Source organism: Mesoplodon mirus, assembly GCF_964341445.2.
Source record: "Mesoplodon mirus genome assembly, chromosome: 11".
NCBI classification, from domain to species: Eukaryota; Metazoa; Chordata; class Mammalia; order Artiodactyla; family Ziphiidae; genus Mesoplodon; species Mesoplodon mirus.
Window position 1 is genome coordinate 67,051,475 of NC_138987.1, and position 15,397 is coordinate 67,066,871.

The window sequence follows — 15,397 nt, forward strand, 5'->3', positions numbered from 1 at the left end:
CATGGGATGCAGTGTTTCTGAAGACTAAATTTATACAGGAAACCACATCATTGATAACCCCCGTTAACAATATGTTACAGCTGTCTTGCTTTCTTTAAAGACAGATCTTTTATTGGATATGTACACTAATCGTTAAAAAATGTATGTGTGTGTGTGCATGCATGCGGACAGAGAGACACATGCATACATACAGAGATTAAAAGCATCTGACAACCTTAAAACTGAGCCCTAACCCTGGAATTGAGTGAAAAGTCACTGGACAACCTACAGAGCAATCACGAATCCAATGCCATTAGCCTTAAACCCAGAAGAGCCTTATTGGCTCTAATTTAATATGAAATTATTGTCAAATTTGATTATCTGGTTTCCCAGCCCAGGGCTCACAAGCAGGGGCAAACTAGATGGAGAGAAGGGAATGATAAAATGAAAGCACTGGGATATGCAACTGATGGCCTGGCAGAGAAGGAGAATATAGAAAAGCTCAAAGAAGCAGATGTGTGATTCCATTATATTTGATAGCACAGTACAAGAATGACTGCTTAAGGTCATAGGAAAGCACATATTATATTTTTAAAAGATTTTTCATTCAGAACAGTTAAAGGAAACCAAATTTAGGCACGAAAGGAGGAGTAAACCACTTATCGTGGAAAATTCACTTATGTGAGCTCTGCTTTGTCCCAGATGCCATATTAAAGAACCTTTGGTCCTAGCAGTGAAACAGTGGATACAGAGGTCCCTACACTTCTGAAAAGTGCCCAGTCAATTGAGGTCCCCACAATATCACTGTGAGAAAAACACCATTTTTCCTGTTTCCCATGGGGAAACTGAGACACAAAGGGATTTGTTTGAATGGTTGATGGAACACAGCCCATTGCTTCACTTCTTGTAAAATATTTTCTACCAAAGCATCTGGCATCCATGAAATTAAATTAAAACATGCACATTCATTACTTTTTGACTCCAAAATTCATGATATCTGAATGAAATAGTGATGATAGCTGAAAGATTAGCAGTTGCCTAAGCAAATGTGAAGATGAAAATATTTAAAAAATAATACACAAACCTAACACATTTTTATTTAGAACTTTCTTAATGCAAACATTTTCCTTTTAATAACCTTTTATTCTTGGTTTTTTTTGTTTTAATCCTAAGTTCAGTTGAGTTGCAAACTAATATTCTCGTTTTATCATTTACATTTAAATATTTGTTGCTCTTTTAGATTACAGTTTTATAGGAATTGTTCACATAAAAAAAGTTTGTATCCTAAAGAAAAATCCCCTCTCATATTTAGTAAGTTTTGATGTAATTATATGGCTATTCTTGAGCCAACTGGTCCACAATTAATAAAGTTTACATTCCTGAAACAAATTGACTAATTAGAGAAACTTAATGCAGCCTCCAGAAGTAATTGAACCATTAACTGGTTTATACACTGATGAGATTGTCTTAAAACCGAAAAGGAAACCAACCATTCCTCAAGAAGTATATTACCCATTCTAGGAATGGTAAAAAGTTAGATTGCTGGACTGCATTATTCCCACTCCTTGCCCTGTTGATTAATTGGAAAGGTTAGTGGATTCTGAATTGTTCTAATAGATAGAGACAACCAAATTCTTCTTGTGTTGCAGAATAAAATTCCACATGAATTAGTGCCTGATTTCAGCTAATCATTTTGAACCTCCATGTTAACCTTAAAGCTCTAATTCCTGAAAGAGCAGAGCCTGAAAAGAACATGAAAAATAACTCCATAGTCGGTAACCTCTTTTAACTACATGGAGTGCATGGCATTGATACATATTTAACTGTGACCTAAGCAGCTCTTTCATTTCATTTGTCATCCTGTACATGTCTTAATACATTTCCAGAATTCACACTTGCTCAGTAGAGTGCACTGACTATATTATGAGATGTGGAAAAAGAAGGCTAAGAGATGTTCCTTCTAAAAAAATGAGATCTAATGGGGTGTGCATTGGTGCCATTTTTTTCTCCGTCCTTAAAACATGAAAAAATAACAGTGAAAAATCTCTAAGGATCAGTAAGTTCTGATGCCAACTAAATAAATACATGACACATTATGAGCAGCTCTAAAGCAATTCTCATATTATGCATCTGGAAACATGTAAGCCCTTTTGCAACTGTCATCATCTAGATGGTGGACTCTCAGGGATGCCACAGAGAAGATCCTGAGATGGCTGAATGGTTGTGTTTGGTGACTAGTACAGTCAGTCAGTCCTAAGATGCTATGCTTAAAATACACAGAGTTCTGGGGCTTCCCTGGTGGCGCAGTGGTTGAGAGTCCACCTGCCAATGCAGGGGACACAGGTTCATCCCCTGGTCCGGGAAGATCCCACATGCCGCGGAGCGGCTGGGCCCGTGAGCCATGGCCGCTGAGCCTGCGCATCCGGAGCCTGTGCTCCGCAACGGGAGAGGCCACAACAGTGAGAGGCCCGCGTACCACAAAAAAAAGAAAAAAAATACACAGAGTTCTTTTCAGGTCCATTAGATTAATTACTTGTATAAATAACCTTTTAAGAAATGAGTGATTTATATATTTATTTCTATATGTAAGCCTACATACAGTAGAAAAGATGAATTAGCTGGACATCTTTAGGCACAGCAGAGTAAGTTAAAACACGATTGCCTTCAACGTATTTAATTTGGTTTGCCCCAGAACTGAAACATACCTTCGGTTAAATATAATTTTATATTTGGCCCTTGTGGAATATTTTAGAGGGAGTGTGTTTGGAAATGATCATCTAAAAGAGTAAAAGTCAGTCTTTAACTAGGGTTAAACTATGAGCTTTATTATTATGTGTGATTTGTGCCTCTTCTTTGCGGTTAACTGGTTTCCATCTCTTTACCCAGGACTCAGGACAGATCATCCCCCTCATTGTGGAAAGCTGTATTCGGTTCATCAATCTCTATGGTAAGCCCTAAACTGCAATATTCTTATTTTAAACAATAATTACTAGGAGTATTTCAGTAAATATGTCTTTCCTTTTAATACTTAATTGTTGTGAAAAGGGGGACCTGGAGGACATGATGGGTTCTTTCATGCTCTTTCCCTTCTGTTCTCTTTAGGTCTTCAACATCAGGGGATTTTCAGAGTGTCTGGTTCCCAGGTGGAAGTCAATGATATTAAAAATTCATTTGAGAGAGGTACTTGCATGTCTGCACCTATAAGCAAACCTTGATAAAAAGTCATCGTCTTCTGTAGAGTGAAGTGGCATACTTATTCTGTGTATCTTCAAAACCTTTCTCTGCATTTATTTCGTTGTGGATGTTGAGTTAAGAATCTATTTAGGATAGCTAAGAAATGAAGCCAAAATCATAAGACTTTGTTATCAAGTCTAGAAAAGCATATGAGTTTTGTATCCTGGTTTAGGACTGGCATTGATAATCCTCAGCACGTTGTCAAAGGTGGCTCATGAAAGGTTCTAGAAGAGTGGCAAGAACAGCCCTGGGCCTGCATAGCAGCTGTTTGAGGTGACTCATCCCAGCTTCATGTCTATTTCCTTTGTCAGGAACTCTCCTTCCTCTTATTACCATCCCCAGACTCCTTCCCTGTAACCTCAGTTGGTGCCTTACTCTTATTCCCAATTGGCTAAATAAGTCCTCCTAAACATTATGATTAGCAAAACTGTACACTTTAGCATCAAGCGGACCTAGAATCAAATCACACTCTTGCATTTACTAATCATGTGATTTGGGTCAAGTGACTCATCTCTTATTCTGGCCTCGGTTTCCTCATCTGCAGAATCCCAGGACTGGTGTGAGAATTGGGTATAATCCATGAAAGTGCCTAACTCTTTAGTAGTGGGTCTCAGCTGCTAATGCTCTCCAGTTACAATGACTTGTATTGTGTCTGCTTCTGGATACAGCTGCACCTTCCTGCCTCTGCTTGGAAGTCAAGCCAAGAATGCAGAGGGAGGGGCGTCAAGGCTTGGAGACAAGGCAACCCCTCTTGGTCCCATTTGCCCTAACCCAGACTTGACACAGAGCCAGTTTGAAACCTTGGGTAAAGAGGTGAACTCGGAGCCAGATTGTTTTTCCTCTTCCAAAGCCTCTTACAGTGCGTCGAGCCGAGCAGCCTCCCCTCTCAAGGGCTAAGTGTCCAAGTCTCTTACATGGACCATATTCAAGATAAATTGAAGTGTAGTAAAGCCTCAGGTTCCTGTGCCAGCCACTGCAAGCAAAAACGCTTTATTATTTTTCCTTGAACATTCCCCTAGTATGTTGTTTGTTTGTGATCCCTTTGGGTAAGGCTTTCTCACAGTGGGCAAAAAAAAAATATTTTGGTGAATTCGTGTTCAATGATTTCCCACCCTTGAAGCAGAGAAAAAGGAACCACAGGTCCCTGAAAATAAGCTGCCCCAACAGGCAAAAAAAAAAAAAAAGTTAAAATTCAATGTACAGGGCTTCCCTGGTGGCGCAGTGGTTGAGAGTCCGCCTGCCGATGCAGGGGACATGGGTTTGTGCCCCGGCCCGGGAGGATCCCACATGCCGCGGAGCGGCTGGGCCCGTGAGCCATGGCCACTGAGCCTGCGCGTCAGGAGCCTGTGCTCCACAACGGGAGAGGCCACAGCAGTGAGAGGCCCGCGTACCACACACACACAAAAAAATTCAATGTACAATTTTTGTGAACTTTACAAGAGCAGACCTGTGAATAAAAAAACGGAGTTTGATTTAAAGCTGCACATTATGTTGAACTTCTTAAGGATTTTATTTCAGTTTGATTCTCAGGGAGGTGGACAAGCCAGGTCAGTTACCTGATCATTTTAAAGTGCTTAGCATAAAGAATAATATAATTTCATGTTTGAGATATATTTTTAAATTTTCCACTTTTTATGCAAATTCCTTGGTACTGTTAAGGTACATTTTCAAATTCCTCTCTCTGATTTCAAAATCTCCCACTGCTGAAAGCAGCTTTCAAGTCTGCTGTGAACACCACCATGCCACTTCGAGAAGTATTTATTTAATTGTCGGTATTCACAATTAGGTGAATCCTATAGTATTTCTGATAAATGTTGCTGATCCATATAGCATAGCCAGACAGACCTATATTGTTTCTTTTTCCCAGTAGAATAAGAAACACAGAATATAGTATTTGAATTTATGTCAACCTAAGATAACAGATTTTAGCTTTAAAAAAAAAAAGTTGGGTCCAATTATAAATCCCACAATATTTTATTTTAAGATTTAGGTAATTTGTAAGGGATTATTTGGTAGCATATGATAAAAAAAAAAAGCTTTATTTTAACCAACTATTTTTAGGTTAATCATGGGGTAGGATATCTAAACCAGTTATTTTAATTTTAGTAGCATATAATCTTCCATAAAACATAATTAAAAGATACATGTATATATAGAAATGTGTGTGTGAGTATAGAAACATATTTTTGTTCAGAGATAAAAAGAGAAGCAATGTGCATGTAACTAATTTTTTTTGTTTGTTTGTTTGTTTTTTAGGTGAAAACCCTTTGGCTGACGAGCAGAGTAACCATGATATTAACTCAGTTGCTGGCGTTCTAAAGCTCTACTTCCGTGGGCTGGAAAACCCCCTCTTTCCTAAGGAAAGATTTAATGATCTGATTTCTTGTGTCAGTAAGTGGGCTTTTTTTTTTTTAACAATTCTTTTCCCACTAGAATTATTTCACTAACCAATTTCCTGGAAAAGGCAGTGGCCCCTCTCCCTGTATCTTCCTCCCCCACCATCACCCATCACCACCAAATTTCTGAGACCATTTGTTTTCTCTCTGGATCCAGCATGAGTCATCTTTCCAGCTGTGGCCTCACCCTTTGCTGAGTGGGCTCTGCTAAACATTCCTCGGGCTCCATAGAGCCCGAGAGCTACCCCGTTAGTATGTGGGATAAAGCAGAGAGGCAGGTGCCAACCAGCTGAAGGTGAGGAGGAGGCTGTAAGCATGGAAATGGAACTCCTTTTTGGCTTTTGGTTCTTGGTTTTCTCCACTGATCTTAGGAGTAGGGTAACTTATCCATCTTTGAATGTTACTTCAAGAAACAAGGCAAAAGTTGGGGACTTCCCTGGTGGTGCAGTGGATAAGACTCCACACTCCCAATGCAGGGGGACCTGGGTTCAATCCCTGGTTAGGGAACTAGGTCCCACATGCATGCCGCGACTAAGAGTTCGCATGCCACAACTAAGGAGCCCACGTGCTGCAGCTAAGACCCGGTGCAACCAAATAAGTAATTTTTTTTTATATAAAAAGAAATAAGGTAAAAGGAGATAAATGATCATTATTACAGTGTAGGAACAGCAGGTGGTAATTATCTGTCAGTGGGCATCCCCAGCTAATAGGCAGAGTTGCCCTGGGGCCATGTATGATATATTATGAAACCCATAATCAGCAGCAGAGTAAAGCATTGCTGTTTTCTGCAGTGGGTGGGGAGCTCTTGTCACTACAGGAAGGAAGTTGAAAATACTGATACTGAGAATTAGGTATTTAACCTCAGTCACATCCCATACATCTATAAATGTAGTGTCCTTTAAGTCCAAATTCCTGGGCAAAGGTGTAGAGCTGACTTAAATCACATAGTGAGGGCTTTCATGAGAATCAAGCTTTACTCTAATGAACAAACCTCCTCTCTCAAACCACCCACCTGAATCAACAGGTCCAGTGGACCTCAGAAAATCTCTCCACTCACCCTTCCTTCCCCATTCCCGTCACCAGGGCCTTGGTTTCTCACTGGGAGACACTACATGTAGGTTTTGCCCTCTTTCCTTACCTCTCAACCCCAGCTAGGTTCAAAAGGGCAAATCGAGTGTTACATTACCACCACCGCACCACCCCGTTTAAAACCTATTTCAATATTTCCCACCTGAAAACAAACCCCTTGGTATGGCCAATTCACAGAATGAAATTCTTCCTCTCCTTGATCTCATCTCCTGCCAACTACCCTGTTGCCTTTCTTTTATTTATTTATTTGTTTGTTTGTTTGTTTCTGGCTGCGTTTATTTATTTTGGTCTTATTTATTTGGTTTATTTATTTTGGTCTTTGCTGCTGTGCGCGGGCTTTATCTAGTTGTGGCGAGCCGGGACTCCTCTTCTTTGTGATGCGCGGGCTTCTCATTGCGGTGGCTTCTCTTGTTGCGGAGCACGGGCTCTAGGAGCGAAGGCTCAGTAGTTGTGGCGCATGGGCTTAGGTGCTCCGCGGCATGTGGGATCTTCCCGGACCAGGGCTCGAACCCTGTCCCCTGTGTTGGCAGGCAGATTCTTAACCACTGCGCCACCAGAGAAGCCCCCTTATTGACCTTCAATTTCAACAGTAGCAACCTGCAGGCACGCCAGGCCATTTCCCACCTCCATGCCTTTGCCTGTGCTGTTTCATCTGCTGTCCCTGACAGCCATTTGACATCCACTAGGAAGGATTTGCTGAGCTGGCACTCCTCCCAGACCGCCATCCTCCCTAGTACCCGAGGCAGCATTAGTCACTTTCTCCTCTACTAATATTCCATTGTATACATATGTCTATAATTTTTCTTAAAGCCCCGCATTACAATTACTTTTAACCTCTCTGTCTCCCTCTACTACAGAGAGTTTAGGGAAGAGGCTAAGAACGTAGGTTCCAGACTCAAACAGCCTAGGTCCAAATCCTAGGTCCAAATTGCTCAGCAAGTTTCTTAACCTCTCTGCACCTCAGTTTCATCATCTATAAAATAGGGAGAACATTAGTCCATATATAATAAGGTTGTGAGAATTAAATGAGTTAATACATGTAAAGTACCAAGAAGAGTGCCCAGCATGGAGTATGGTCAGTGAAATGCCTACATTTAGCTCCATGGGCGTGTGAGGTCTTGATAGTTTATTCCGTTTTGTAGCTCCAACACTTGGCATAGTTAATTCCAGTCATGTGGTGAGTGAATAATTCATAGTTGTTAAATAGAATTTAAATGAAAAGTCAAAATTCCACCAAAATTATTTGGTTGGCATCCAGGCCTGGAGTCCTAGATCTCATTGAGTATGAGTTCCCTGGTCATAATTACCTCCACCCCCGACCCATATAGTCTGATGCGTGTGTGGAATTCAGAAGTGTGCCTGAGTGTCCATTCCAAGGCCCTCGCATAGCCTGAGTCATCACAGCAGCCTCTGACTCAGCTGGAAAGAACTGAGAAGGTGTCACACTTCTGGAATTCTCCTTTGGCCATGTGCAAAGATTTCCCTCACCAGCTTAGCCAGAAAGTTTAAATCTGCAAAAATTATAAGCACTCTCTAATATTCAGTGGTTCTCTAGGTACATACATCATCAACATTTATGTTTACATATGCCAACTGGATAAAGACCAGTGGTCTGCATTGTCATTTACCACTGCAAAATCACATCACACTTTCATTAGATGAGAAATATTATTTTATTGTGGTTATTAAAAGCTGAAGCCTTAGAGTCAGAAAGATCTAGGTTCAAATCCTAGCTTCACCACTTAACAACTTTGTAACCTTGGGCAGAGATAAATATTTAATCTTTTTAAGTATCTGTTTCTTTATCTACTTCATAGAGTCTGTGTGAATAAAGGAGATAGTCCATACTAAGTGTTTATAGCATCATGCCTGGCACATAATGAGCCTAAATATATGTTGTTAGCTATTATCATTACAACTATTACAACTACTCCTACTACAAACTCAGGTCACATATGCCAGTACCTGGGTCAGCCATTTACCAATCTATCTGTCCAGCAACATATGTGTTTCTCTGCCATAATTACTTCACGTGCATTTAGAAATGATGTTAGCTTAACCCAAAAGTTGTGTTGGTTCCAGCATGATTTTTCCCAGCACAGTAAATGTTTTGTAACAATCCAAGACAAGCTTTCTCAAAATTAAATATGAAGCAAAATAGGAAGAACATAATGGAAAAAAGGAAAATCTACAGAAATATCTTTCTTTTTTTTTAACATCTTTATTGGAGTATAATTGCTTTACAATGGCGTGTTAGTTTCTGCTGTATAACAGAGTGAATCAGCTATACATAAACATATATCTCCATATCTCTTCCCTCTTGTGACTCCCTCCCACCCTCCCTATCCCACCCCTCTAGGTGGACACAAAGCATCTAGCTGATTTCCCTGTGCTATGTGGCTGCTTCCCACTAGCTATCTATTTTACATTTGGTAGTGTATATATGTCCATGCCACTCTCTCACTTCGTCCCAGCTTACCTTTCCCCCTCCCCGTGTCCTCAAGTCCATTCCCTATGTCTGCATCTTTATACCTGTCCTGCCCCTAGGTTCTTCAGAACCATTTTTTTTTCTTTCTTGTTTTTAGATTCCATATATTTGTGTTAGCATACGGTATATGTTTTCCTCTTTCTGACTTACTTCACTCTGTATGACAGACTCTAGGTCCATCCACCTCACTACAAATAACTCAGTTTCGTTTCTTTTTATGGCTGAGTAATATTCCATCATATATATGTGCCACATCTTCTTTATCCATTCATCTGTCGATGGACACTTAGGTTGCTTCCATGTCCTGGCTATTGTAAATAGAGCTACAGTGAACATTGTGGTACATGACTCTTTTTGAATTATGGTTTTCTCAGGGTATATGCCGAGTAGTAGAATTGCTGGGTCGTATGGTAGTTCTATTTTTAGTTTTTTAAGGAACCTCCATACTATTCTCCATAGCGGCTGTATCAATTTACATTCCCACCAACAGTGCAAGAGGGTTCCCTTTTCTCCACACCCTCTCCAGCATTTATTGTTTGTAGATTTTTTGATGATGGCCATTCTGACCGGTGTGAGGCAATACTCATTGTAGGTTTGATTTGCACTTCTCTAATGATTAGTGATGTTGAGCATCCTGTCATGTGTTTGTTGGCAGTCTGTATATCTTCTTTGGAGAAATGTCTGTTTAGGTCTTCTGCCCATTTTTGGATTAGGTTGTTTGTTTTTTTGATATTGAGCTGCCTGTATATTTTGGAGATTAATCCTTTGTCCGTTGATTTGTTTGCAAATATTTTCTCCCATTCTGAGGGTTGTCTTTTCGTCTTGTTTTTGGTTTCCTTTGCTGTGCAAAAGCTTTTAAGTTTCATTAGGTCCCATTTGCTTTTTTTTGTTTTTATTTCCATTTCTCTAGGAGGTGGGTCTGAAAGGATCTTGCTGTGATGTATGTCATAGAGTGTTCTGCCTATGTTTTCCTCTAAGAGTTTGATAGTGTCTGGCCTTACATTTAGGTCTTTAATCCATTTTGAGTTTATTTTCGTGTATGGTGTTAGGAAATGTTCTAATTTCATTCTTTTACATGTAGCTGTCCAGTTTTCCCAGCACCACTTATTGAAGAGGCTGTCTTTTCTCCATTGTATATTCTTGCCTCCTTTGTCAAAGATAAGGTGACCCTATGTGCGTGGGTTTATCTCTGGGCTTTCTATCCTGTTCCATTGATCTATATTTCTGTTTTTGTGCCAGTATCATACTGTCTTGATTACTGCAGATTTGTAGTATAGTCTGAAGTCCAGGAGCCTGATTCCTCCAGCTCTGTTTTTCTTTCTCAAGATTGCTTTGGCTATTCAAGGTCTTTTGTGTTTCCATACAAATTGTGAAATTTTTTGTTCTAGTTCTGTGAAAAATGCCAGTGGTAGTTTGATAGGGATTGCACTGAATCTGTAGATTCCTTTGGGTAGTAGAGTCATTTTCACAATGTTGATTCTTCCAATCCAAGAACATGGTATATCTCTCCATCTGTTTGTATCATCTTTAATTTCTTTCATCAGTGTCTTATAATTCTCTGAGTACAGGTCTTTTGTCTCCTTAGGTAGGTTTATTCCTAGGTATTTTATTCCTTTTGTTGCAATGGTAAATGGGAGTGTTTCCTTACTTTCTCTTTCAAATTTTTCATCATTAGTGTACAGGAATGCAAGAGATATCTGTGCATTAATTTTATATCATGCTACTTCACCAAATTCATTGATTAGCTCTAGTAGTTTTCTGGTAGCATCTTTGGGATTCTCTATGTATAGTATCATGTCATCTGCAAACAGTGACAGTTTTACTTCTTCTTTTCCGATTTGGATTCCTTTTATTTCTTTTTCTTCTCTGATTGAAGTGGCTAAAACTTCCAAAACTATGTTTAGTAAGAGTGGTGAGAGTGGGCAACCTTGTCTTGTTCCTGATCTTAGTGGAAATGCTTTCAGTTTTTCACCATTGAGAACGATGTTGGCTGTGGGTTTGTCATATATGGCCTTTATTATGTTGAGGTAGGTTCCCTCTATGCCTACTTTATGGACTGTTTTGATCATAAATGGGTGTTCAATTTTGTTGTAAGCTTTTTCTGCATCTATTGAGATGATCACATGGTTTTTCTCCTTCAGTTTGTTAATATGGTTTATCACATTGATTGATTTGCGTATATTGAAGAATCCTTGCATTCCTGGGATAAACCCCACTTGATCATGGTGTATGATCCTTTTAATGTGCTGTTGGATTCTGTTTGCTAGTATTTTGTGGAGGATTTTTGCATCTATGTTCATCAGTGATACTGGTCTGTAGTTTTTTTTGTGTGACATCTTTGGTTTTGGTATCAGGGTGATGGTGGCCTCATAGAATGAGTTTGGGAGTGTTCCTCCCTCTGCTATATTTTGGAAGAGTTTGAGAAGGATAGGTGTTAGCTCTTCTCTAAATGTTTGACAGAATTTGCCTGTGAAGCCATCTGGTCCTGGGCTTTTGTTTGTTGGAAGTTTTTTTTTTTTTTTTTTTTTTGCGGTACGCGGGCCTCTCACTGTTGTGGCCTCTCCCGCTGTGGAGCACAGGCTCCGGATGTGCAGGCTCAGCGGCCATGGCTCACGGGCCCAGCTGCTCTGCGGCATGTGGGATCTTCCCGGACCGGGGCACGAACCCGTGTCCCCTGCATCGGCAGGCGGACTCTCATCCTCTGCGCCACCAGGAAGTCCTATTGGAAGATTTTTAATCACAGTTTCAATTTCAGTGCTTGTGATTGGTCTGTTTATATTTTCTATTTCTTCCTGGTTCAGTCTCGGAAGGTTGTGCATTTCTACGAATTTATCCATTTCTTCCTGGTTGTCCATTTTATTGGCATAGAATTGCTTGTAGTAATCTCTCATGATCTTTGTATTTCTGCAGTGTCAGTTGTTACTTCTCCTTTTTCATTTCTAATTCTATTGATTTGAGTCTTCTCCCTTTTTTTCTTGATGAGTCTGGCTAATGGTTTATCAATTTTGTTTATCTTCTCAAAGAACCAGCTTTTAGTTTTATTGATTTTGCTATCATATCCTTCATTTCTTTTTCATTTATTTCTGATCTGATCTTTATGATTTCTTTCCTTCTGCTATCTTTGGAGTGTTTTTGTTCTTCTTTCTCTAATTGCTTTAGGTGTAAAGTTAGGTTGTTTATTTGAGATGTTTCTTGTTTCTTAAGGTAGGATTGTATTGCTATAAACTTCCCTGTTAGAACTGCTTTTACTGCATCCTGTAGGTTTTGGGTCGTCATGTTTTCATTGTCATTTATTTCTAGGTATTTTTTTATTTCCTCTTTGATTTCTTCAGTGATCTCTTGGTTATTTAGTAGTGTATTGTTTAGCCTCCATGTGTTTGTATTTTTTACAGATTTTTTCCTGTAATTGATAACTAGTCTAATAACATTGAGGTCAGAAAAGATACTTCATACGATTTCAATTTTCTTAAATTTACCAAGGCTTGATTTGTGACCCATGATATGATTTTTCTTGGAGAATGTTCCTGAGCACTTGAGAAGAAAGTGTATTGTGTTGTTTTTGGATGGAACGTCCTATAAATATCAATTAAGTCCATCTTGTTTAATGTATCATTTAAAGCTTGTGTTTCCTTATTTATTTTCATTTTGGATGATCTGTCCATTGGTGAAAGTGGGGTGTTAAACTCCCCTACTATGATTGTGTTACTGTCAATTTCCCCTTTTATGGCTGTTAGCATTTGCCGTAAGTATTGAGGTGCTCCTATGTTGGGTGCATAAATATTTATAATTGTTATATCTTCTTCTTGGATTGATCCCTTGATCATTATGTAGTGTCCTTCTTTGTCTCTTGTAATAGCCTTTATTTTTAAAGTCTATTTTGTCTGATATGAGAAGTGCTACTCCAACTTTCTTTTGATCTCCATTTGCATGGAATATCTTTTTCCATCCCCTCACTTTCAGACTGTATGTGTCCCTAGGTCTGAAGTGGGTCTCTTGTAGACAGCATATATATGGGTCTTGTTTTTGTATCCATTCAGCCAGTCTGTGTCTTAATGGTTGGAACGTTTAATCCATTTACATTTAAGGTAGTTATCGATATGTGTGTTCCTATTACCATTTTCTTAATCATTTTGGGTTTGTTATTGTAGGTCTTTTCCTTCTCCTGTGTTTCCTGCCTAGAGAAGTTCCTTTAGCATTTGTTGTAAAGCTGGTTTGATGGTGCTGAATTCTCTTAGCTTTTGCTTGTCTGTAAAGGTTTTAATTTCTCTGTCAAATCTGAATGAGATCCTTGCTGGGTAGAGTAATGTTGGTTGTAGGTTTTTCTCTTCCATCTCTTTAAATATGTCCTGCCACTCCCTTCTGGCTTGCAGAGTTTCTGCTGAAAGATCAGCTGTTAATCTTATAGGGATTCCTTTGTATGTTATTTGTTGCTTTTCTCTTGCTGCTTTTAATATTTTTTGTTTGTATTTAATTTTTGATAGCTTGATTAATATGTGTCTTGGCATGTTTCTCCTTGGATTTATCCTGTATGGGACTCTCTGTGCTTCCTGGACTTGATTGACTATTTCCTGTCCCGTATTAAGGAAGTTTTCAACTATAATCTCTTCAAATATTTTCTCAGTCCCTTTCTTTTTCTCTTCATCTTCTGGGACCCCTATAATTCGAATGTTGGTGCATTTAATGTTGTCTCAGGGGTCTCTGTGACTGTCCTCAATTCTTTTCATTCTTTTTTCTTTATTCTTCTCTGTGGTAGTTATTTCTACTATTTTATCTTCCAGGTCACTTATCCGTTCTTCTGCCTCAGTTATTCTGCTATTGATCCCTTCTAGAGAATTTTTAATTTCATTTATTGTGTTGTTCATCACTGTTTGTTTGCTCTTTAGTTCTTCTAGGTCCTTGTTAATCGTTTCTTGTATTTTCTCCATTCTATTTCCAAGATTTTGGATCATCTTTACTATCATTACTCTGAATTCTTTTCCAGGTAGGCTGCCTATTTCCTCTTCATTTGTTTGGTCTGGTGGGTTTTTACCTTGCTCCTTATCTGCTGTGTGTTTCTCTGTCTTATCATTTTGCTTAACATACTGTGTTTGGGGTCTCCTTTCTGCAGGCTGCAGGTTCATAGTTCCTGTTGTTTTTCGTGTCTGCCCCCAGTGGCTAAGGTTGGTTCAGTGGGTTGTGTAGGCTTCCTGGTGGAGGGGACTAGTGCCTGTGTTCTGGTGGATGAGGCTGGATCTTGTCTTTCTGGTGGGCAGAACCACATCCGGTGGTGTGTTTGGGGGTGTCTGTGAGCTTATTATGATTTTAGGCAGCCTCTCTGCTAATGGGTGGAGCTGTCTTGCTAGTTGTTTGGCATAGGGTGTCCAGCACTGTACTTTCCGGTCGTTGAGTGGAGCTGGGTCTTAGCGCTTAGTTGGAGATCTCAGAGAGCTTTTGCCATTTGATATTACGTGGGGCTGGGAGGTCTCTGGTGGACCGAGTCCTGAACTCGGCTCTCCCACCTCAGAGGCTCAGGCCTGACACCCGGCTGGAGCACCAAGACTCTGTCAGCCACCTAGCCATTGAAGAGGTAAGTCCAGGTCCAGGAAAAAGCCCAGCTCTACAGTTCCTCCTCCAACACTCTTGATTTAGCCTTCTAAGCATCTAATGTGGAACAGCGACCAGGGTGCTCTGGCAGTCTGAGCAGTTGTCTTCCGACTCCAGTCCCATCCTTCTAAACTCTCCAGATATCTTTCTTTTATGCAAGGAGTGCCTTATATGAAATGCTGTAGGTGCAAATAAAGATGCTGCAGAGACATTTCCCCCTGTATTTAAACAATGGATTAATGGAAAAAAATGGGTTAATATCCTTGGGCTAATTTTTATGAAAATAGTCTCTAGTGGAAATGAATACCCTCCAGGACCGACATCTCATAGAAGCAGGAGTCCCCAGGGATTAAGGCCACTAAGGATGCTAGGTGCACACACCAGTAGAGATTTAACTTGCTAGTAATTTAAGTCGTATCTTTAATGTTTTTGTTAGTGCTCTAATTACAGAGTTTAGTAGATGTTGACTAGTCTGTCCCAACCCTACATTATTATAAGTCCTATTATTTTTAGTGCATAATTTTACAGAATGGGATGTTTTTCAAGAACACTTACTGGCACTATATATAACACCCCCCTTTCTTCCAACATCTAATCTATTTAAAAGGGGGTTCCTGGCTATTATTGA

The 15,397-nt window shown here is 39.7% G+C and overlaps 1 protein-coding gene across 1 annotated transcript in view; it reads left to right on the forward strand.

Moving 5' to 3' along the window:
* SRGAP1 (SLIT-ROBO Rho GTPase activating protein 1) overlaps positions 1-15,397 on the forward strand; it is a 280,442-nt gene that overhangs the window by 225,243 nt on the left and 39,802 nt on the right. The window contains exons 13-15 of the mRNA XM_082635779.1: positions 2,866-2,926; positions 3,082-3,159; positions 5,470-5,604. Coding sequence (XP_082491905.1) covers positions 2,866-2,926; positions 3,082-3,159; positions 5,470-5,604 — 274 coding nt within the window. The remainder of the gene's footprint in view (positions 1-2,865; positions 2,927-3,081; positions 3,160-5,469; positions 5,605-15,397) is intronic.